The 24427-nt window shown below is 39.9% G+C and overlaps 1 protein-coding gene across 2 annotated transcripts in view; it reads right to left on the bottom strand.

The window, feature by feature from the left end:
* LOC117828641 (F-box/LRR-repeat protein 7-like) overlaps positions 1-21908 on the bottom strand; it is a 30197-nt gene extending 8289 nt beyond the window's left edge. Inside the window, exons 1-2 of one of the 2 annotated variants that reach the window (XM_034705824.1) lie at positions 21506-21908; positions 15252-15341 (exon numbers count right to left, since the gene is read on the bottom strand). In XM_034705824.1, coding sequence (XP_034561715.1) covers positions 15252-15341; positions 21506-21542 — 127 coding nt within the window. In that variant the 5' untranslated portion in view covers positions 21543-21908. The remainder of the gene's footprint in view (positions 1-15251; positions 15342-21505) is intronic. The other variant, XM_034705825.1, reaches the window with a different exon arrangement.
* Between the last annotated feature and the right edge of the window lie 2519 nt (positions 21909-24427).

Consider the following 24427-nt stretch of genomic DNA (forward strand, 5'->3'; position numbering starts at 1 on the left):
TACTGCTGACCTCACTGTGGGTTTCTTTGCATCACATTCTGCCGGGTGGTCTGCTTATGATTATCACAGCATGAAATGTGTAGGGTTATGTTCTTGTGATCATGCAGCTTATCTTGGCCTTCATATTTTTAGCTCAGTTAAAAAAAAGGGGATTGTCTGGGGTCATTATAAACACCTCATCTATTCTGAGTTTCAAACACCTGTACAAATATGTCATGACAAAACTAGTGCAGGGGTTTTATGTTGATTCAAGTACTCTCCAAATATTGCAAGATTCCTGACTTAATACCTAATGAATGTGGATTTATCCATCATGGAGAGAACCACACATGTCGAAACACAGCTAGACTAACAAGTGGAAATCAGTGTTCTCTTTCCAGCACATACCTTCAATCTTTCCACTAAAAATACAAGAATCTCTAATGATGTTAGCTCACATATTCAAGTATCTTTCCTGTGGCATCGGTGCAAAAAGATTTACACAAGTTTTGGGGATGATATCAGACGTTCCAGTGCAGCCGTGGCACAGACGCATTTCTTGACTCGTTAACATTTATGCATGAATAAAGCCTCTTTTATTGTCCAAGTCTGATCCAATCTGCATGCAAGGGATGAGTTTATCTGCCACTTGCTCAGGAGATGCTTTCAAATGGTGCATTTTACATGTGGTCCCTGATCAGACGAGTGCCAGGAGAAACATACTGCTGCTAATGAGACTACACCCTGCTTCACTTCTCACACTCCCAAAACAGCTGGTGGGAAAAGTGAAGTGAAGACAGCTTGATGGTAACAGAGGATCTTCAAAAGATAGCACCTTAGTGTGTGTGTGTGTGTGTAAGATCAGCGAGGTGTTATCTATCTGTGTTTTTTGGCTTCTTCAACCATAAACAAAGTAACACTGTAGATGTTCATTACAATGATCTAAATACTAAAACATGCACTTTTCAAATGTCCTTGTTTGGCTTTGTTCAGACTGCTCGCAAATTACTCTCTCTGCATTGGTATTTCAAAGTGCATAAGTCAGATTCTGTCCTCACACATTGCTAACCTATCTACATGTTTCGCTCAAGTAACTGTGAACCTATTGGTAGCTCCATCCTCTGAAGGTGCAGGGTGTGACAAAGTAAACGTTCATTATCTATCTCTCCAAATCAGAGTGCAAATGTGAATTGAGTGAATTTCCTTTTGAATGTGCGTATAGAGGGCAAGATCTGCAAAGATGAGATAAGATAGTACTTTATTGATCCCTGGGGGGATTTGGTTGTTGCAGCAACATACTGTAGACATAGTATTAAGCAGTAGCAAAAGAAGAAGGCTTGAAAAAATAGTACAAATAAATAAATGAATAAATAACATTCAAATATATAATAAAATTAGAATAGACTAAATATATATATATATATGAACATCTAAGGAAAAAATTGAGTAAAAGGACACAGTCACAAGCACAGAAGAAAAATGTTTTCTTTCTTTTCTTTTGCTGCAAGAATAAATTGCATTAATATTTGACATTTTGTGACAAACATGACACAAACCAGAAATATATATGCAGAGAAGAAAATTAAGTAAAAATTGAAATAGAGAAATAATAAAAATACATATAATTTAAATCGAATTAATTATGTTAAAATAGATTATTTAAATAAAATGTATAAAACAATCAAAATAGACTAAGAATATATTTATATAATGAAATAAAATACAATAAAAATAGATAGATAAAATATATATAATTAAAACTGTATTAATTATATAAAAATAGATATATAAAATAAAAAATATAAAATACAATCAATATATATATAAATACTCAAATTCAATAGAATTAATAAAATATATTTATTTAAAATTGAATTAATTGTATTAAAATAGATAAGTTAAAATAAAAAAAAACTCAAGCTTAATACATTTTAAATAGAACAATAAAATACAAAATATATCATTAAATCAATTTAAATTACATTGAAATAGATTAAAAAAAATACAAATAAAAATTAGAGGTATATAAAAATGTTACACGGTATGGTAAAGGTAAGAGATAAGATGTACTGCTTTTGTCCACAGGGGTTCCTTAAATTGTCAGAAACCAAGAGCTCCTCAAATAAGCTTTAAACAACCAGACACTCGAGGTATAGAAAGAACTATAACAGCTATGGAACTTGTGTCAATAAAAATATCTTCATGCCAACTGAGAAGCCTGTTTCCATGAATAAGGACCATCTGTTCCACTGAATCTACAGATTAGGCTGGTTAGTGGATGTGGAGTTGGGAGTGTTGGAGGAGTAGAGACACAGGTCTACCTGCAGTGTGAGAATATCCACTTTCTTGTTGCTCTCAGTAACGGCTGAAATCTGTTCGAGTCAACCAGCGGTGTCAGGTTTTATATCTCTGTATCGCTGCGAACCTATCATTAAAAGAACAAATACCATGCAGCTGTTAAACAGCTCTTTGGAAATCAAAGGAGAAAGAGTGGAACATCTGGTCCTTCCTCTGGACAAAGAACGACTGAGCAGTGGTGAAATGAAAGCAGAAGTCATGCATTTTGAATGTGCATATAGCCACAGCAAGGCATACTTGGCTGAAATCATTTGCCACTAATACCCGAATCTATGCTGATCCGCAGCAGTGCCGCAGAAGGATCCCATTAACTTCAACTTAGCTGTACTTCTGAGGCACATCTGGATTGCGCTTTGATACCAGAATGTAAATCAATCGAAGTGATCACTGGAAAGACAAGATGCCTGCGGGATGAAGAGGCGCAGCTGGAAGTTAAGGGGTGATGTCGCCTTAATGACAAAAACCTGATGAACTTCGAGAAAAAAACAAACCACTGAAAAAACAGATTCAGAGGAGTGTTTTTGAGGGCCTGGTAGAAGAATCGGAGCGAGAGGAGAAGAGGAAGGGAAGATAAATTGGCTGAACAGTCTGCAGACTTTCCCAGAGACGGAGACAAGTGCACAGGCAGGGTCAATCCAGACTGAGACGCAGTCCGGTCATAAACGTAAGCTATAGGGATTCTTTTCAGGCCCTTGCATCGCAGTCAAGCTCTGCTAAGACTCTGTCTGGGACTCGCAGGATTATTACCGCTGCATCTGGCAGAACAGACCAATACATTACCTCAACGCCATTAGCTCTGTGACATGTTCCTGCTCTGTGAGCTCCTCCCTGCCAAGGCAATGACAGGGCGGTGTGGCGCATATGAGAGAGTCACTGATGCTCATTTATTACTCATAAGTGAGGAAATTAAATCCAGATCTGTGCGAGATGAGCAAACTGTAGAAGAAGAAGTATCAGCTCAGAGAGGCAACCAGGCAGCAAAGAGAATCAAATTGATTTATCAGCACTAAACGGTTACATGCTCCAGTTTTATAAAGGGAAACATCCGACTCAGAGAGAGCTCCAGGGATAAGAAACATCTGTCTGTCTTCGGTTTTATTGAATACATGGAAGTTGATATTAGCGTACAGTGTGGCGGCTGGGCTATCAGCAAAGCCTTCACTACAGGAAGGTGTTACGTCACTGGACAACTGGAAGACAATAGGGCCTTCTGGTTCCTTTACAATGTGCACACTCGGACAGGAAACAGACTCCTTAGCTCCACACACAACCCCCACAGCTCCACCGCTCCTGGTATGCAGCTACTCTCACACTTACTCAGTCTCAAGATTCAATTTTCAAACTTGTGCAGCCACAGTTTTTCAACCATGCTCTCTGCCAGGAAGTGCTACAAGTGATTCCCTCAAGGGAGTTTTCAGTCTCAAAGCCACTCTGTCAGTTCAAAAGACACAAACGTCTCCGCGCTCTGCCCTCATCACTTTATAAATCCTCCTCTGAGGAGGACAGCAGACGCTTGGATGTCTCAAAGCCAAATAACAAGGCGTGATGTACTCAAAAAGTGAGCATTTGTGCATGTCCATTCATCAGAGCGCAGATTTTCCAGAACATAGATGACAGTTCAGACTCCAAAAGCCATTTGGCATCAAGGAACACAGATCTGGCCTTTGGCAAATCACTGAAATTCAAGATGATGTCATTCTTTACAGGTTGTTAAAGCAGGATGTCAAAGACGGGGCGACAGAGTGTGCCTGAAATGCCTTTCTACAGTTGATCCTTCTTGGCAGCAGAGTGTGTGTATATGTGTGTGTGTGGGGGGGGGCAGTCATGTTAAATGGGGAGAGCAGCGTTGTTCTACACACATCATACACCATGAGGACTGCAGGTCAGACAGAAATGGAAAAGCGAGTCCTGGCCTGAACGCTTGATTTGGTTGTGATGAAGAGCAAATGTAATGAGATCATGTGGTTAAAGACACAGAACAGAGGGAACATTCTGCGGTTGTAAAACGACAAAACAGGGTTTGGTTTGTTTCCAGAGGGAGGTAAGTTTTGTCTTCAACAGTAGAAGTATGCAGAGGGTGCAGTCACACTCGGTCCAGTTGTACTACACCATGCTGAAGCACGATTAGTTCTGGCCTGCACTCACATTGCACCAAGCCCAACTGGACCTGAGCTTGGTTACTTCTTCTTCATGTCATCACATTGGCAGATGGATGTCTAACACGAGTCTGACTTAAATACTGCAAAGCACTCTGCTCATGGTGGATTAAGATGAGATCAGACTGAGTCTATATTATCTGAAAATGCATTAAACACTAGCCAGTAACTGTTTTAGCTTTGTTATGGTGTCACGTAGGATGGGAAGAACCTGTTATCATTAAGGGTGGACCTGCCAGACTCCAGCGGCTCAACTTCTACTATCCATCTCACCACTATCATCTCTCTCTCTCTTCATCTCCTCTATCCCTCTTTCCAACCCCAACTCAGGCAGATGGCTGTCTAACATGAGTCTGGTCCTGCTCAAGGTTTCTGCTTGTTAAAGGAAGTTAGTCTTTCCCGCTGTAACTTAAATGCTGCTTTACTCATGATGGATTAAGATGAGATCAGACTGAGTCTATATCATCTGAATATATATTAAACACTAGCCAGTATCTGTTTTAGATTTGTTATGCTGTCATGTAAGATGGGGAAAACCGGTTATCATTTAGGGTGGACGTGCCAGACTCGGGAGGCTACAACTACTACTATCCGTCTCACTACTATCATCTCTCTCTCTCTCTCTCTCTCTCTCTCTCTCTTTTTTCATCTCCTCTATCCCTCTTTCCAACCCCAACTCAATCGAGGCAGATGTCTGTCTAGCATGAGTCTGGTCCTGCTCGAGGTTTCTGCCCATTAAAGGAAGTTTGTCCTTGCCAAACTTCCTTTAATGCAGCAAAGTGCTCTGCACATGGTGGATTAAGATGAGATCAGACTTAGTCCTGTCTGTAAGATGGGACTGGATATTATCCTGTCTTGATGTTGGGTCTTTGTTAATAATAGAACATAGGGTACGGTCTAGACCTGCTGTGTTTGTAAAAACGTCTTCAGATAGCGCTTGTTGTGATTTGGGACTATATTAGTAAAGATTGATTGATTAACTGATTGATTAAATGATCACGTCACATCTAGCATCCTTACTTTATTAGAAGCGTGATCTCAGAGCTGACTTAATTTTCGTCGTTGCTTTTCTACATTTTATAATTTTACAAAGCAACAAATCAATAAATGACATCATCACTGTGCGTCCTGCAAAAAGTTGTCTTGAACTAAGAAAAGTAGGACTATAAAGATGTGTTTTAAATCCATTTGCTTCCATAACAAATGTACCTTTTGGCAAGAGCCATGTCTTATATGACAGATGGTAATGGTGCTCATGGTAAATGTAGTCTTCATCCTGGAAAAACACTGCCGACTTCATCCAAAGGGGTCAGCAGAATCAACACAACATGAAATGAGAAGAATAGCTCAGAAGCGAACTATACAGACCCTGACATGTTTGACCATCCTTAACAGATGTTTTCATCATTCTCAAAAAAGAAAGAAAGAAGAAAGAAACTTCTGAGTGTTATTTTCCCCTTGTATGAAAGAGCCAGGTGCCTCTGCGACCACAAATCCAAAGTTTGTCATTTAGCTCTGCTTGTTAGAAACACATGCCTCAGTTTATCCAAAACATCAAGCACACTGTCGACTTTTTCCCCTCATTTTATACCATAGCAGCTCCAGCCTCTACCGACACTTCCCTGCTTACGTAACTAAACTAAAACCACAGAGTGAAAAGAGGGGAGGGGAAGTCCAATGTGTCAGTTCAGCTGGTTCACAACTGTGGTCACACTGCCACATAAAAAGCCCGGTAGACCCAGGTGTATCGCAGTGAAAACATCGCTCACAAGCCAGAATCATACAGGAAGCAAGCGAGCGTTTGAGGCCAGGTGGCGTGTTTCCCAACTCCTGTCAAACATGCTGCTGTAGTACGGCTGAATAATGTGACCCCGCTGAAGAAAACGGCACACGCATACAAAACAACAGGCCCCGGCGCTTCCTCCCTCTGAGAGAAGACGGAGCGGTAATCAGAGAAGAGTTACGAGATGGAGCTCACTGAACTGCCTTTTCCTTCGTCTTCTCCCTACCCCCCCCGCCCAGACCCCCACCTCTTCCTCTCTCCCATCCTTCGCTGAACTGCTCTCACTTGTTTTCTGTTTTCTTTCGCTGCCTTGTTCTGTGCTTTTTCGCTCAGATTTCCTGGCTGCAGGAGCAGTAAGGAGCGAAAAAAGAAGGGGGAGGAGCGAGGACAGCTGATGGAGAAAATCTGGGGAAAATAACGTTGGCATTCTTTGCTCTTCTGTGTTCTCTCTTTTATGCAGACAGTTTCCAATGAGGATAAGAAGAAAACACTGATAGCTCTTAATGAATCTGCTGAGGGCTGCTTCTTTGAGTCCAAAGTGAAATCAAAATGGTTAACAGATTGTTCTTCTGAGCACCAACTTCTCCAGGCTGTGGATTTTTGGGCCTAAAAAGGGAACAATCTACAACACGACTTCCTCTAATCCTGCATTGGTGATCCATCAACCAACAAACATTTCCCTTGAAAAACAGATGCTTCTTCTTCTTCTTCTTCTTCTTCTTCTTCTTCAAATGCAGCAGAAGACACAGTTGTCGCACAGGCTCAAAGTTTGTCCAGAGATGTTTTCACTGCAAAGATATACTGCAAGAAGGATCAAAAAGTTATGTTTACACCCCGAGTGGAGGATAACAACTTAAATCTCCTCTGTGCTGTAAATGTCCCATCAGCAATGACAAACACAAACACCTTAACGTGGCCCCCTCGGTTTCTGGCATGGCGAAAATCAACAGTGAAACTCTATATATCTGCCGAGGTAAACATGAGTAAGTGGGTCGTCAGAGCGTGAGGTTGGTTTACAGATGGAGTGTGAGGAATCTGTTGCCTTTGGGGAGGAGGGGGGGGCGAAAATATGAACATGGTGGAGACAGCAGCTTTTTGGGGAGGCTGTTTAGACTGAACAGCTGAACCTTGATGCTCAAACGACAGCTAGGTGGGAGTTTTAGTTGCTGAGACTGATCAATAATAGCAGTGTGTTACTATATCATTAAAGGAGACCTATTACACCAATTTTTGAAGACCCTAATTTCATCACTTTTCCGCCTCCACCCGAAACGTTTCTTTTTGTGTGCTTGTCCAGCAATAGAAAGTTTGACACAACTTGTAGGTGTTACTTCCACACAGTTTCATAATCAAGAAACAACCTGAATATTACTGCTTTACAGAAAACATTTCAGGCTAGCCGTTAGCTCCCCATTATAGCTATTGAGGTTAGCTACTGTTGCATTAGCTGCTGTCATCGTGTAACTTACAGTTCGTGGTTCTAACGGCCAAATTCCACCAGATCTGTATCCGGTCCGTCACGTCACTGGATCTGATAGGTTTCTATTCTAGTTAATGTGTTAGCTTCCACTGGATCCACTCCAATGCGTTCCAGCTGTGTCTCTGATCCAGCAGGTCGGAACGCTACAGATCAGATATGTGAGACTTCTGTTTTTGCTGGATGCTGGAGCACGACGCATCAATAAGCACACAGCAGATTGGACAGGAAGTCAGGCACCAAAACAAAACTAAAACACCTGATTAATTTTCAGAATAAAATACTCTGTGTTATCAACAGATCAACTATGACAACAAACCGTCATGATGAGCAGAGCTAGGCCTGGAATCAGCAGGTCAGAGGTTTTCAGAGGACGATAAAGACTACATGGATAAAGAAAGGAGGAGGATAATTGTTATTGATATGATTCCTGCGGGAGAAGCTTGGTCGAAACCTGTGGGTGTTGACGGACGAGAGAGCCAGACTGCAGCGGATCGGAGACGGACCGGGCACGGATCTGGTGGAAGTCCTGTGTGAGCCTTTATGGAACGTTTGTAGAGATGCAACAACCCCAGGTTTCAGTAACAGTTGAGACACAAATCCAGGTAGATGTTAGGCAGATGGCTGTAAAACATGAGTCTGGTTCTGCTCAAGGTTTCTGCCTGTTAAAGGAAGTTTGTCCTTGTCGCTGTAACTTGCTAAATGCTGCAAAGTTCTCTACTCATGGTGGATTAAGATGAGATCAGACTGAATCTTAGACTGTCTTGATGTTGGGTCTTTGTTAATAATATAACATAGAGTACGGTCTAGACCTGCTCGGTTTGTAAAAGCGTCTTCAGATAACGTTTGTTGTGATTTGGTGCTATATAAATAAAGATTGATTGATTGATTGATTGATCAGAGGAGTGTCGAGCACAAACAGTTATTGGTTGTGCCCCAAAAACATAGACTTCCCACTGAAAAGAAAATAGTTGTGACTTTCCTTCAGACTCAAAAGAACATTTACTAGCAACTTCACATGACATACTGAATCAACAAAGAGCCATTCAACTTGTGTCTAAGGAATTACTTCATATAAAAAATGCAAGTCTGTAAAAAAGAACTATTATACGTTAAATTCCACATACAACCTGACATGCTGTATGTAGACTTTTTTTTGTAGACTACAGTGTTTCTAGGTGTAAGAGGATGGAGTAAGTTTTTCCCCTTTACTGTTATCTCTGTTTCTTCGGTGCCTGGCAGACAGAGAGGAAGTTGTCTTCGTCATTGTTTCCACCGTTCCCAGTTACTCAACCACCTCTTGATGCCTTTGTAAATCCTACTCTTTAACCTTTATTACCACCCGGTGAGTCTGTGCTAAATGAGAGAGTAAAGCTGGTATAAATGGATCAGAACAGTCCTAAAGAGTTTGAACAAATGTGGATGTGTTGTCAGTTTCAGCTCCTGCCATGTCTGAGCCACATTCCTCTTGTACCCTGAGTCCGGCTGTGCCAAAGCAAACCCTTGGGGCCCCGACAGGGTCACAGTGAAACCCCCTGCTGGGAGATACTCAGTTTCATCCCGCAGGAAGGATTTACTGTCCAGGACTGTGCCGTACAGTCTGCAGCTAATAAGCAACTCAACTGGGTCAGCCCACCACAAGCCCGACTAAATAATAAATGAAAACAGAGACACATTGTAAAAACTCGCCAGATGACTGCCCGCCTCAGTTTGTTTTCAGGAGGAGAACGAGTGTAACTTCCTAATGCGGATTTTGTGGGAAGACATATTGGACCGGTGAAAGACGACAGGCTGTGGCCTACTTTCGTTTGTATGCTGGTACTGGGGCGGGGAAATAATTCAGAATTATGATTTATTGACTTAAAGCCAGTATGTGAAGTTCTGAGATGATTATAGCCTTTTTCAGATTCTTTTGGGGCTGAAATTTTGATTTGTAGAAGAACAGTTTTGGTTAGTTTGTGCAGTCTCCGGTCGTCTGGTTTCAATCGTTCTGACAGTTTTGAAAGACAGTTTTTCTCTATCTTTAGAAAGCAATAATTTGTTTCTCACAAATGAAAATTGGGTCAATATGCATCAACACGAGCTCTTTCTTCACTCCATAGAAGAAGATATTTAACTGAGACAGATTTCTAAGGGAACATAAAGTATATCTTATCGTATCTTGTCGTATGGCATATATCATATCAGATGGTATTTTAATATAGCCTAATCTGGTCCAGTGTGACTAGTTTAACAAATGAAAAGCTGAATCAGTGTGAATTAAAGCGAGCCCTTTCTTCACTAATTTGCATAAAATGTTGTGACGTAGTGTAGTGTAATGTAATGTTACGTAACATAACGTAACATAATGTAATATAACGTAATGTAATGTAATGTAATGTAATGTAATGTAATGTAATGTAACGTAACATAACGTAATGTAATGTAACGTAATGTAATGTAACGTAATGTAATGTAATGTAACCTAACATAATGTAATGTAACGTAATGTAACGTAACGTAACATAATGTAATGAAACGTAATGTAACGTAATGTAATATAACGTTATGTAGTGTAACGTAACATAACATAACATAATGTAACGTAACAAGTAACGTAACTAACATAATGTAACGTAACATAACATAATGTAACATAACTTAACATAACGGAACATAACGTAACGTTACATACCGTAACATGACATAACGTAACATAACATAACATAATGTAACATAACATTACGTAACATAATGTACGTAACATAACGTAACCTAACATAACGTACCATAACCTAACGTACCATAACATAACGTGACATAACATAACGTGACATAACATAACGTGACGTAACATAACGTAACGTAACATAGCGTAACGTAACATACCGTAACATAATATAACGTTATATAACATAAAGTAACATAACTTAACGTAACAAAACGTAACGTAATATAACATACCGTAACATGACATAACGTAACATAACATACCGTAACATGGCATAACGTAACATAACATAACATAACATAACGTAACATAACGTAACGTAACATAACGTAACCTACATAACGTACCATAACATAACTTGACATAACAGAACGTAACACACCGTAACATATATACAGGTAACATAGGAACATAACGTAACGTTACATAATATAATGTTACGTTTAGTGTGGTATCGTGACATGTTGTGTATTATTTTGTGTCGTAGTGTTGTATTGTATCACATCTTATTGTTTCAAAAGTTTGGTTACCGTATCGTAATGTTTCCTAGAGTGTAATTTCATACAGTATCTTATTGTTTCTTTTCGTGTCATACCGTATCCTCATGCTGTACTATTTTGTATTGTATCACATCTTATTGAATCATTATAGTCGTATTGTATATAATCATATGTAATGACTCTTCACTTAGCCTAATGTTACACTAAGTTTTAAACATTTACCCTCATACAACTGTCACTTGCCACAAAAGTCAAACAGTGGTTTCATGTTCAAAATGTTAAATGTTGTCCAAGTTAAATAGTTGTCCAATTTAAATTCAAGCAAGCTGTTATTTAAAGGAAAAAGTAGTCATTTGTGGTTTTGATTTACAAGTACAAAACGTTTTATTTAAGGTAAGTTCTTAACAGGAAAGGACAGTTTATTGCATTGAACACCAGTTTTGGTTCTTTTTGCATTCATGCTTGATACCCTGAAATCTAGAAATGACATTTTTCAACCAAATGACTTTGCACCAAAGACAGAACTGGATAAAAAATAGAGGATCTTAGATTTCTTTACTCTCTTCATGTTTTGCATGATAAAAATGGAAGCAATACCTGTGATACATTTATGGGTCAAGCCTTGAGAATAAAATCACTTTAAAAGAAAAAGTGCCTGAGAGATTTCTTGTGACTTTTGTGTCCATTTTGAGTATCTCAAGTCCTCCAAAAAGCTCTCCCATCCTTTCAGATTAATGTTAGCAACATTTTGGAAATAAAAGCAAGCCATCCAATTTGTCTTGCAGCAGAAATATGACCTTTTTAATTTGAAAATGTTCACTAAAAATGCTGTTCTTAGGTTTTTCAGTTCTAAGTTGTGTCAGTTTTTCTTCTACACATTTCACAAGAATGTGTCTTGCCATATTTTAACATTAGAGATAATGAGATTAAAACAAAACTGACCAACTGACTAACAAACTACTACAGCAGTGATTACTACGGCCCTGAAGAAACTGTATAGGCCCCCTAATACGAATCCTCTCAGTGTGTGGTGGGGAAACAGCCCAGACTGCTTCCTGATTAGTTTAGTGGACCACAGACGAGGTGGGGAAGGACTATGTATCTGCCACCGTGTGTGCGTGTGTGTGTGGGAGAGAGTGTGTGAATGCTGGTATGCATGTGTGTGTACTTGTGTATGTGTCTTTTTAAGGAGGGGGGATTGACTGTGGCCATAGTGGTTCCAGACCATGTAATTTACTCCCACTTAGCGTGGAGAAAAAACTAACAATTTCAGTCATAACACAGGAGGGAAATTATGGTGGGAGGCTGCTGACTTGGTCTATACTCTATCTATATATTTCTATGTGCACAGGTTGTTCTCCAAGCAGACACATTCAGGACTATTATCAATTTACCAAAAATAGTCTGGCTGCATTTCCAGAAGCTCATAACCAACAGATCTGAGTGAGTCAGCATTTCCAGGGAAGTCAATGAGTAGCTGTAATCTTCCTCGCTCTGATGAAGACTCACAGGAGGGCAAGTACATCCTACTCTATACTTAGTGAGGTTAATCAGTGAATTAACCTCCCTAAAACAAACTAATAGAACCACAGCTCATATGAAACCAAACATACCTCTGATGTCCCGTGAGGAGGTTCTTTGTTCTCTTGGTTCTTGCATCTCTCTCTGAGAAACACCTTGAAAAATCTTCGGCTGACTGACAACCATAAACATAGGCTGGGGCTGGGATCGGTTTCTTGTGGGCGGCTCCAAACCACAAGAATACTACATTTCATCATGCCAGAGCAAATTTAAGATTGGTGAGGACAATGCATGAGAAGAACTGGGTTCGGAGTGTATATGTGTACGAGCGTGCAAAACAGACAGTGAGTCACTCGACGACTCAGAGAGACCACAGAATAACGGCCGGGGAGACTGCAGAGTATTTGTGGTTGATTTTTGAGATATGTATTTGTAGTCTTTAATTTTACTGTTGACTTTTTAATATGTCTTGCCCTGTTGAATATTCTTCTAAAGCCTGTGACACTATGAAATCGTAGGATGCTATATCGCCCCTTTACTGCTAAGTGCTAACTAGCAAAGACCTTTCTATACTTCAGGTTTCAGTTAAGCTAATGGACATTCTTTGCTGTGCTGAGTAGTGTAAGTTATATTTTTTACACTATTTAACACAACCATTAAGAGTAACTGAGTCACATTAGCAACAGAATTATAAGCAGCTGACTTTAACCTCTACTAGTGCTTTAGCATCTTTTAGCGCACACACAGCTCTGATAAACCTTCTTTACAGCCACAGGACGTAGCTGTTTGTAGATGAAAAATCTCTGTTGAACATGCTGTATGCTGCCTTGCAAGAAACAGACAACATACTAAAAACGATGGCAACTAGCTAGTGACCACAGCAAAGCAATTAGCATCAATAATCTGCTGATAGATATTTTTTAGCTGGTGGAGACCAAACACAGAGCTCAAAAATACCAAATTTAAAGTCAAATTAAGAGACAGATTAAAGGTTGTTGCTAGTGTTGTGTGGCTTTCTTTATACTGGATTCCAAAATAAGTAAATCTTAACTTACACATTAGCAGTACTAACTTTTTGAGCTAATAATATGCCATGGCGTGATTTAGCCTGTCAGTGGCCAGGAAAACATAAAAATACTGGTTTAAATGCTGAATACTTCACTTCGCCATTGTTGGATGACCTCAATCAACCTTTATTTATACACGAGAGATCATTGAGGGGCAACCCTCATTTACAATGATATCGAGTCAATTACAGTGACCATTTAAAAAACAAACAACAAACAAACAACAATGCATCAAGAGTATCAAAGTAATCAAATAGGATATCTTTTTGATTTGGATATAAAAACAATTAAAAGATTGAATAAAATAATACAAATAAAATGAGGTCTAGGGGATTGACTATAATAGCACTAAAATAGGAAGGGCCGGTGGTTAAAATGATACATGAAATATACACAGGTAAACCTTGCTAAAACAGTTGCAGAGCGGGGTTAAAAGGTTAAAAATTAACATTCTAAATACTACTACTACCTACTTGTAGATATACAATCACTGTAGTTGTAGAAAGCTCTTCCGCTGTGCAACTTTGTCATGGGAAAATTAAGTGTGTGTGCAGCTACACACGCATGTGACTCTACCACCAAGCTTCTAAGAAACAGAAAAACTACAAATGCCACTGTTAGAAGCGTGGTCACCGCCCAATACATCTCAATGGAGACAAGCTACAAAGAGTAAAAATGTTCGTACCCTTAAAATTTGTACGTAGACTGCAGCGATGTCTTCTGGGATAAAGTTACAGCTCAGCAATCAAGCTGACTAAGGAAAACAAAAGAGGAGGCCCCCTTTTGAAAGAATCAGTCCACACCACTTAGGGTAGCAGAGGTGTGGGTAAGTTTGTTTGAGTGAACATTATTGTAATGATTTTTGTTGAGTAAACTTAAGGTTAAGGGATGATAATTATGGTTCAGCTTGTGGGCAAGTTTTGCTCAGTTAGCAAGTTCATTGTAACATAAAAGAATAGACTGCAAACAGTTTGGTTGTGACCATTTGGACTGGATGTCCAACTTAGTACACAAATGTACCAACAAGCTATGGTTTCCCAAGGAGAAAGAGCTGAGGTTTCAAGTTTTTACAACACAGTTAGGGTTATAGCACCTGGCATTAAACTACTTTATGGACTCTCTGTCTAAAAGATGACAGCTGACTGGAGGCTTCAAAAGACATCTGTCAGCTATGTCTTAAGTAGTTTTGAACTATTACGGTCAGCTTACAGTTTAAGTTAACACACATACTCCTGACAGGGCAGGGAGGAGGTATGAAGGAGCATGAAGAGGAGTAACAACAGCTCCTGAGCAGAAGGTGAAGCTCTCTTCTTCCCTCCCTACACCTTCTCTGTCTCCAAAAAAATCCATCTCGCCCTCCTCTCATGAGCTCACGTACTCTACCTCCCCTCCCTGGCAGCGCTTTGAGCCTGATACGACCACAGTTTAGATAAGCATTCCTCCACAATGAGAAGCCAGAAGTGATTTTTTTTCCGTCTCAAACAAAGCCTCAGAAAATGCCTTTGGTTTCTGCGTTCTGATGGGAGCCGTGAGTTTGTTTTCAATTTAGGGGTTATCCCAGGAACACGCAGGTTTCACTCCCAAAATAGGCAGCGCGGAGAGTGGATGAGGAGGGAAAAGAGGGGTGGAAGGAGGAGGAGAAGAAGGAGAAGGAGAAGGGTGGGGGGTGTTTGGTTAATGAGCACCAGATGCCTTCTTACCTTCGGTGGTAGCAACATTCTTTGGAGCTTTAGTTGGTGTGTGATCTGTACTCGAACTTATGTCAGAGGAGATGCTAGAGCTGCCTTTACCTGCAGGGGAGAAAAACAAAAGAACAGCAACTGTGACGTGACAAACTACAGTTAAACATGATTTTGTTTACCCTTTAAACCTTTAAAAATCAAACTTTGAGGGGGGTTTCTTTGCGCCCTTATTTTGAAAGAATCATTAGCTTGGTATGCATTAAGCCTCTGCTGGTTTGTGTGCAAGAGGACTAATAAAGACCCGCCCTGGCTTCACTTTCATGGATACAAGTGAGGAAACACTCCTGCATGAGATAAAAGCAATAACTCTCTTCAACGAATCATTACAAATACTTTTCAGGTCACACTGTCAACACAAACTGCCATGCGATGATTAAATTAACGGTGAGTTACTGCTCTAATTTATGACCAGATAAAAGTTTGGTATTCTTTGATTGTCTGCCTCTGTTACTGGAGTGGAACAGTCTGCTCTGCCCTGTTACTGCAGGCGGCCCGTGGAGTTTGTTGTTTGTGGCATTTCATTCCTCAGTCAGATCATAAATGCAGCTCTGCGGCTTCCTGAGACTTAAGTACGGGCCTTTCACCCGGCACGTCACAAAGAGGTACTCTCAAAACGGTCACTGCCACATGCAAATCAAAAGCAGCCTCCTAAGCAGATCTGACAGTCGCCAAAATAAGTAGTAGATAGTGAAGTAAGGAAGTGAAGAGATGAGAAAGGCCACTTATGACTCCAGACTCAGTCACGCAAAGGTATGATGCTTGCACATCTATGGATGCTGTTCTTTAGCTTCTTGTTTTCATGCTGTTGATGTCATATAGAATGAATTCCCTTCTAACCAAGCGGCAACCTCCAGCTGCAAGAATTGAAGCCAATGTGGACGTGTTAAAAACTGCAGTTCATCTGGGTGTCCACTTGAGGCTGGCTCCGGAAGTACCGGAAACCACATGCACACAAATTCGAAAAAGCCGATCTTTATAGTTGTTGATAGCTCATTTCTTGATCGGCACACACTGTACGGGGGGTGAATTTTTTCATAACAGCATTTTCGAAAATATTACAATTACAAGAGAGGCACAGCTGACTTGATTGACAGGTGGGAATACTGTAGCTGTTTGCTAGGAAGCTCAAAGCCCACCTCTTTACCTCACACTATCTCAACAGCAGTTATGTTGATATCCAATATGGCTCCCACCGACGATTGGCCTCAAAACAATGCTTCAGGAACAGATGGGTGATGTTACAGATGCTACGTCCATTATTTATACAGTCTATGCTTCTAACTCAGTAGTTATTAAGGCAACAAGTTTTGCATCATGTGGCATAATTAGCAGTGTGTCTAATTCGACTGACCGACAGGACTTCCTTTATGGCTCTTGCTAGGTCAATCGAAGCTAGGTTGAGTCAGCATTTCCAACATGGCGACCACCAACGTTTGGCTACAAAACTCCAGAAACCAATGGATTACATCATTGAGACTACATCCATGTTTTCTAAAGTCTATGGTGGAAATATCCAATGGATAGTCCACTTGAGGCTGGCTAAAAAAAGCCAAGGTAATCCAACAAAGTCACATGCTCATTTGCCCATTTTACAGCAGAATTAATCATCTCTTTTCTTTATTCCATACAATTGTGCGAGGGAGATTATTTTTTCTAGAACTTGGCCATTTTTTTTTTTATTTAATAAGACGAGGAGTTATGCATCATTCAGCACAATAGGGGCGTGGCTAATCTGAATGTCAGGTGGGCAACTTGTAGCTGTCAAGCGGCAACCTCTCTTCTTAAATATGAAGTCCATGTGGAAGTGCTACAAACTGCAGTTAATCGAAACGTCCACTTCAAGCTGGCTGCAGAAACACCGGAAACAACCATACGCACCCTTTCAAAAAAGACGATCTTTACAGCAAAAAAAAAAAAACATGTTTACAGCGTGTGAGCTGCAGTGGTTTTGGACCACTGCAGCTCACAGGCGTAGGAATGACATGTTGCGGTGACATCACTGAGTCGACACATCTGCTACACCTCCCTCAGTCTCCAGAAATGACTCAGACTTTCATGAGCAGCTTGATGATAAAATGGTCTAATATCCAAGCAAAGCAGAGTGCTCAAAGCCGGGTAGAGACAAGCACATTTATTTTAATATTCACTGATTACACCATTCTTTTTTCTCAGCATGAGGAACTCTGCAGGGCTGTTTTTCTGGCGCATGTGGATCCGTGCAGGCTGATTGTTTTCTGTCTTTGCTGGAGAAAAAAAAAACCCGTAAAGAAAGCTCCTGCTTCCTGTCTCATATTCTTATATAACTGCTGGTGGAGACTTGCTGCATAGATGTGACCAGTATGTTGTTAATTGTTGAGTCACTCGAAAACACGAGGACCCAAGGACTGCAGGATTTTTCCCTCGTAACCACAAAAACTTGTCTTGGGCACAAACTGGGGATCCCTTTAATGCTCTCCTGGGTTTTCTTTGTGAAATGTCAAATTGTCAATACATTTAAATCAAATCAGTCGAATTTGTTATGAAATTTTTATTCAAACTAACTGTACTCAACAAGAGCAATTCTCTGTGTTTGAATCATTCAGCTAACAGACTTATGGCAGCTTTCGTGACAGTGGAGTTATTCGCCACTCTCTATAGTGTGCAGAGGGGTTCACCAGAAATGACCTGCACGTGTTTGGTATGAAATCAGATCCCAGAGAGGAAAAGAATCATTACTTACTGACTTTTTCATATGGCAACTAATCCACCTTTCCTTCCTTGATTCCATACTTCAACTATTGAAGTATGGACAGAAAATCAACCGCAGTTTATCCTTTCAACAATTAATCATATTGTGGTTTGAAGTGTTGGTGAGACAAAAAGAAGGTCTTTGGAGACATCAACTTGGGCTCTGCTGTATACCTAGAAGTACTGTACATTTTTTGGCTACAATGTAAATCAGAATCCGAATAAGAATGTATTACTATTAGTGGTGGGTAACTTGGGAAGGGGATGTCTTCTGATGTGTCTTTGGCTTAGAGAGCCATATTGGAAATTTTGACTTCAATTAACTTCTAGATAATCTAGAACCTGGCAAAGAGGTGGAGTTGAGTATAGCCCTGCCGCCTGGCAAACAGCTACCATTGACTGTATAATTAATAGACCTGGTATCCGTGACGTCACCCATCTGTTTCTGAAGCGCTGTTTGAAGCCAATTTTCGGTGGGTGCCATATTGGAAATACTACACTCAACCTAACTTCTGTCAAGCTAGTGTGAGGTAAAGAGGCGGGCTTTGAGCCTCTAGCTAACAGCTACAGTGTCCCCGCCTGTCAGTCAAGTCAGCTGTGCCTCTCATAATGGAAAACTTGTAATCTTAATATTTTTGAAATTGCCACGTTATGAAAAAATCCAGTGTGTGCCGATAGAACATGCTTATTATTGCTGCAAAGATCGTCTTTTTGAATGGGTGTGTATGTGGTTTCCTGTGATTCTGCGGCCAGCCTCAAGTGGACACTCAATGAACTGTAGTTTATAACACTTCTGCATGGGCTTCATATTTGGAGATCGGAGGTTGCCGCTTGGTTGGAAGCAGTATATAGTCATATTGACACCACAGTGGAGGATTATTTGGACCAATAGGTTACAAACAAGCCTTGAACCAGGCCTCAGGCCTTAGGATCATTGGGGTGGCAGATCATGCCTTAGATTGGGGCTAAAATCTTCTTGTGTGGCCAGCCTTAGAGAAGCTTTATCAACTAAACCAGGACGGAAGTTGCACAGACTGTAACTTAAGAGGACTGGCTAACATCTGTTGAAGCCTAAGACTTTAAACATCCTCGCTACTGTGATGTTACAGCATCAGAAAATGTATGCTTGCGCTTATAAAAACCTCTCATTTGATGACCTCTGACATTTACATCCAAAACGTCCCTTCAATCTGCAAAATTATACCCTGAAGAATAACTTCTAGGCTTTCCCCAAAATGTTTTCATGTACCCCTCCGCTTAAAACCACAGAGCACAAACTTAAACTGCATCACTGCTGAATCATAGAAGAGATGTTTCAACACACAAAGATCACAGTTTGAATTGTGGGAGTTAGGCAGCATCATCTAAACATGTGGCGGACTTACATCAACAAAAAGCACCAGCTTGTGTTTGCAGCAGTAGTTACACTCAGTTTGCTGTGTAGTGTGTACTTCTTCACTAAAGGACTGTAAATCTCATCCATTAGAAGTTTTCTATCTTGCACAGAAACAGAGAAGTATGACCTTGTGAATCTGCAACGTCTGTTTTCCCCTCCTGAGTTTGGTGAAAAGAGACCTCGCCATGGCTCAAGGAGAAGTCAAATCTGTGTAAGATCTCTTCTTGTACCTTCACAGTCTGGATTCTTAGGTGGAGCTGATCCACTTGTTATTTTTAACATCATGAGGTCCAATCTGTTCTGTGCAGTTATTGACTTAGGAAGAGAGCTGACTGGAATGTTATTTATACAAACATTTCTGCTCCACAGACAGGAGGGATGTGTTTGGGAGCGGCTGAATCAAGTTTTTCAGGGTGATGAAGATTAGATGAAGACTGAGAAGAAAGCAGAGGGGATTTAATGCTGTATTCTTAGATGCTTAACAGTGCAATGAAAGGAGAGTTTGACTGTCCTCAGCTGAAAACCCAGGCTTATTTATTCCGTGGTTGGAGATTTTATCAATATGTCGGTATGAGGGTCTTAAGATGGGGATTCTGGCTGCATTAACATCACAGAAAACAGTCCAATGCTGGTTCCAGAGGCTTAAAGATGCATTCCAGTTGGATGAAATAATTCTCTGAATATATCTGATATCTGGTGAGATGAACAATGTATACCTCTTGCCATTACCTTTCTTTAAGGATGACTTTTTCGACTTGTAAACCAAAATTTGACCATTATTGATACTGACTTCTTTAGCAGCATTTTTTTTCTGCAACTTTAGCTCGAATAAAAGTGTGGATACGAAAAAACAGAACACGAAATGGGCCAGATAGATCATATTTGTGTCTCTGGCTCCGCCCAAGAGCCAACATAGAACATGTAACCACAAGAGAGCATCTTCAGGTCAAAAATTCATGGTGAACTCAAACTAACTATTGTCTTGGTTCTTCTTGGTGTGAAGAAACCATCCAATGAGGGCTTTTCCTCATAAAATCTCCAACCCTCTGCATTATTATGGCAACTTTAAGTCACTTTAATGTGTTTTGTTTGCAAAAATGATGATAAGGCACTGAACAATAAGCACAAAATGGCTGCCAAATTACAAAAAAAAAACAATAGGTTGGGAGAATGTGGACCAAAAATGTCTGGAATTGGCTCTTATCAAGATGAGATTGACTGAGTGCACACAAACACTCATGTCCTTTTGACCCAGCTCCACTAAACCTGAAATACACTCTTTTAAAAAAAAAAAAGGTGCAATAAATGAAACTATAGTGTAGTCTGATGAATGTGTGCCCTGCCAACTCAGCTGGTTATGACCCATTATGGGAGTGTATGTTAAATTGAATTGACTTTTTCTGATTTCAACAGCAGCTTTTTACACTGACTTCAGCTGAGGAACCCAAATTATGTGTTTCATATGAAGTATATTTAAGTTTTCAGACATAATGCACCTATTTTAATATGTTTTATATGAAAACGCCTATAAGAAGGGTAAAGAAGTAAGAAAATGTGACTTTTTCAAATAAAATGTGGGTCATACATTCTAAAAATGTAGCTGAAAGTGTCTTTTTATATTAACTTCGAGTGTTGAACTTGTACAGTCTGACAATGTTCATTTTAATGGTTTTAAATATGGCCACCAGATGTCTCTCTCCATCATATATGAAGAATAAATGTTGTTAAAAAGTGTAAAATGCTGGACATTTGAAGTCTTAAGTTCATACCAAGTTTGTGTTAGCTTATTTCTCTTAAATATGGAGATTGTTAAAGAAACTTTGGTGCAAGTTCGACTCCGTATGAACAGAAAGAAAGCTCATTGAACTAAAGTTAAAGATATATAAGTAACAATGCTACTTTTCAACGTGTTAACAAAAGTTTAAACTCAAAGAAGCTCGCGAACTGCGACACATTTAGTCTGAGAGGAAAGTGCACGCGCACTTAAGCGGTAAGGGCTCTTTCTGGGGGTCTAATTTGATTAAAAAGACTTCCCTCTCTGTGGAATTCAAATAAAGCGTGTTTTAAAAGTCGAAATGTGGACACTCACCCTCGCTTCCATACAGTTTTCCATTGTTCGCACCCATTTTAAAGAATACATAATCTATCCACGACCTCGGGTTATCAAAGAAGTTAAATTCCAGAAAGAAGGAGCAGTCTTTCCATAAAGAGAGGATACACAGGCAGAGGAGTGTGCAGGGCCGCGAGCTCTGACTCCAAATAGTTAATCCAGATGTTGAAGAGAGGACGCCTCAGCATTACGCAAACCGAGAATCCAGCGGTGCAAGACTTTTCTTCAGCTGAATATCCACAGATAAAAAACTCTGAAAGTTACAGACGGTCAAAAAAAAACATCCAGACTTGAGGAGTTTGGAGGAAAGTTTTTTTTCTAAATGGTGTGCAGCTGTTTGTCAGGCTGAGTGCGGGCAATCACAGCGGCCAGACGAGTTAGTGAGGAGGACGCGCTGCTCTCCTCCTCTGGAGCTGGATTTAAAGAGACCGCAGACCAGAGGCAGAGATGTGGATATTTAAAGAAAGATGAGCTACAGACAGAACAAATATGAGACAGGAACAGAGAAATCACAGAATACATCTATGTACATGAATATCTCTTTTGACTTAGGCTATAGGCTATGCTTTAAAATCAATAAAACGTGTATTTCTTTTGATAACACAATGAAAGTAATCTCAAATCTAATCCAAATGTATATCAAACACATGTAAAAAGACACAAGTGAACAAAAAGGTTGTATGATCAAACTTAATAAACAAAGGAACAATGACTAAACAAAACACAAAGACTCATTTAGCATTGCTTTAAAGTTACTAACAGTCCCATTAAGTAGGGGTGGATCCATGGGGTGGCCACTGCCCTCCTTGAAATCTGATTGGCCACTCCAAAAATCCTACTTTGATTGGCTTTTTGCCTTCTCAGAGGTGGTACTTTGGGTAAAATCATAGACTGTATAAAATATGGACGTAGTATCCGTGACGTCACCCATCTGTTCCTGAGCGCTGTTTTGAAGCCAACCAACGGCGGCAGCCATATTGGAAATGCGGGACTCAAACTGGCAGGGTGTGACGTAAAGAGGCGGAGTTTGAGCCTCCTAGCCAACAGCTATGTGTTCCCGTCTGGGAGTCAAGTCAGTCATGTCCTCATTTGGGCAAAAACTCGTAATCTTAATATCTTCTTTAACCAGGCTGTAAACATATTTATTAATGCTGCAAAGATCATCTTTTTTGAATTGCTACACTGTCTATGTGGTTTCCGGTGTTTCTGCAGCCAGCCTCAAGCAGATTCTCAATGAATTGCAGTTTATAACACTTCCACATGGGCTTCAGCGTTTGAGACCTGAGGTTGCCGCTTGGTTAAAATCAACCTTTTTGGGCTAGTAACATATTTTTGTCAGGTCTGCGCAGTTTCTTTTGTGTGTACTCTAAATTGTGATGTGTTGTTTTTGAGTCCTTAAAGAATTCATGATTTTAAGAAGATTCAAATGTTGCCACTTGAATGAACAGGAGTATAACATCCTTTGGATACTGTTAGTTATCAAAGTAGGTATGATTTGTCCAGATACACAAAAGGTTAATACATGCTATTCATTCATTTCCCAGTTTGGACAATCAAATAAAAAAAAGTTCATATAATGTCAAACTTTTTTTATAAGGGGAAACATTATGAACAATGAATGCCAGCAAACACATAAATTTAAAAGGTACAATAAAGTCCTAAATCCTGTAACTGGCAGTGATGTACTTCATTTATATTGAACTACATCATCACAGGTGTGACTTTATAGGTCCACTCTCCCAGCCAATCAGAGTTGAGGACACATAATCTCTGATATATTCAGAGGATAGAGGCCTCCTACTGAAAGCAGAGAATAGTTTAACCACACATGTCGGAACGTTTCCATGAATAGCAGCCGTACAGGTCATTGGATACCTATGAGTAAGAGCCCTGGACTAAAACCAGTTGTCTGCTGCTGACAGGTGACTTAATATTCTGGATACATGCGGAAATTCTTTTCTAAAAACACACAGACTGCAGAGGTACTGATGATAGCGTGGTATGTTTGTCTTTACTGACCTAGGCTATATCCTCTAATGAGGTAACTGTGGCTTCAACTCAAATCTGCAGTTCAAGTAAGTTTTCTACAAGAGTGGAGCTGAATGATTAACCAGTTTGTCTACTAAGGCAGGGGTTCCCAAACTTTTAGAGCCCTGACCCAAATAATATAGGTGCCAAAGAATTGCGACCCCCACTGTTCCTCAAAGTGATTAAATGTAGCTTTATACTTCATTTAGCTGGTCTGCAGAAAAATTGCCACCTACATACAACTGTGTTGTTATAAATGTATCGCTCCTACTGATGCTTTTGTTATTGTTAACTAACCCTAACTCTAGACCGAACCTCAAGAGTCATCTAGCAACAAAGAGGGAGAAAACTTATCAAAAAACGGGTATTTATAATTACTTTTCTTTTTCAATATGTTTACAGTAATGAACAAAATATGACATTTTATATTTCTTTGAAAAAAAGAATCTTGCAACCCCTCCATTAGTGTCTTGCGACCCCCCAAGGTGTCCCGACCCCAACTTTGGGAACCTCTGTACTAAGGAATTCATCTGCAACTATTATTATATTTAATAAGATTCAATTTTAGTCACATTTGTGTAATTTTCTATGGAAGCCCTAAGCTGACATGCATCCACTTATTTTGTTTACTCCATTTTCCATTGAAAACTGTTTTCTTGAGATCCTGACTCATGTTTCTCATTATCTTTAGAGATCAATGCTGAGTTAATGTCAGTCGTTTTCTCAAGATTTTGACTTCCATCCATTTTTTTTTCTATATTGGGACAAACAAAGCTGGTTTCCCCATCATAACGGCTTAATTTAAGTATTTGGCTTGAAATAGAGGTGGTCTCCCAAAGACAGCCCCCCAAAAACAAAACAATGTGATAGGCC

This window comes from Notolabrus celidotus, chromosome 17, assembly GCF_009762535.1.
Source record: "Notolabrus celidotus isolate fNotCel1 chromosome 17, fNotCel1.pri, whole genome shotgun sequence".
Classification (NCBI taxonomy): domain Eukaryota; kingdom Metazoa; phylum Chordata; class Actinopteri; order Labriformes; family Labridae; genus Notolabrus; species Notolabrus celidotus.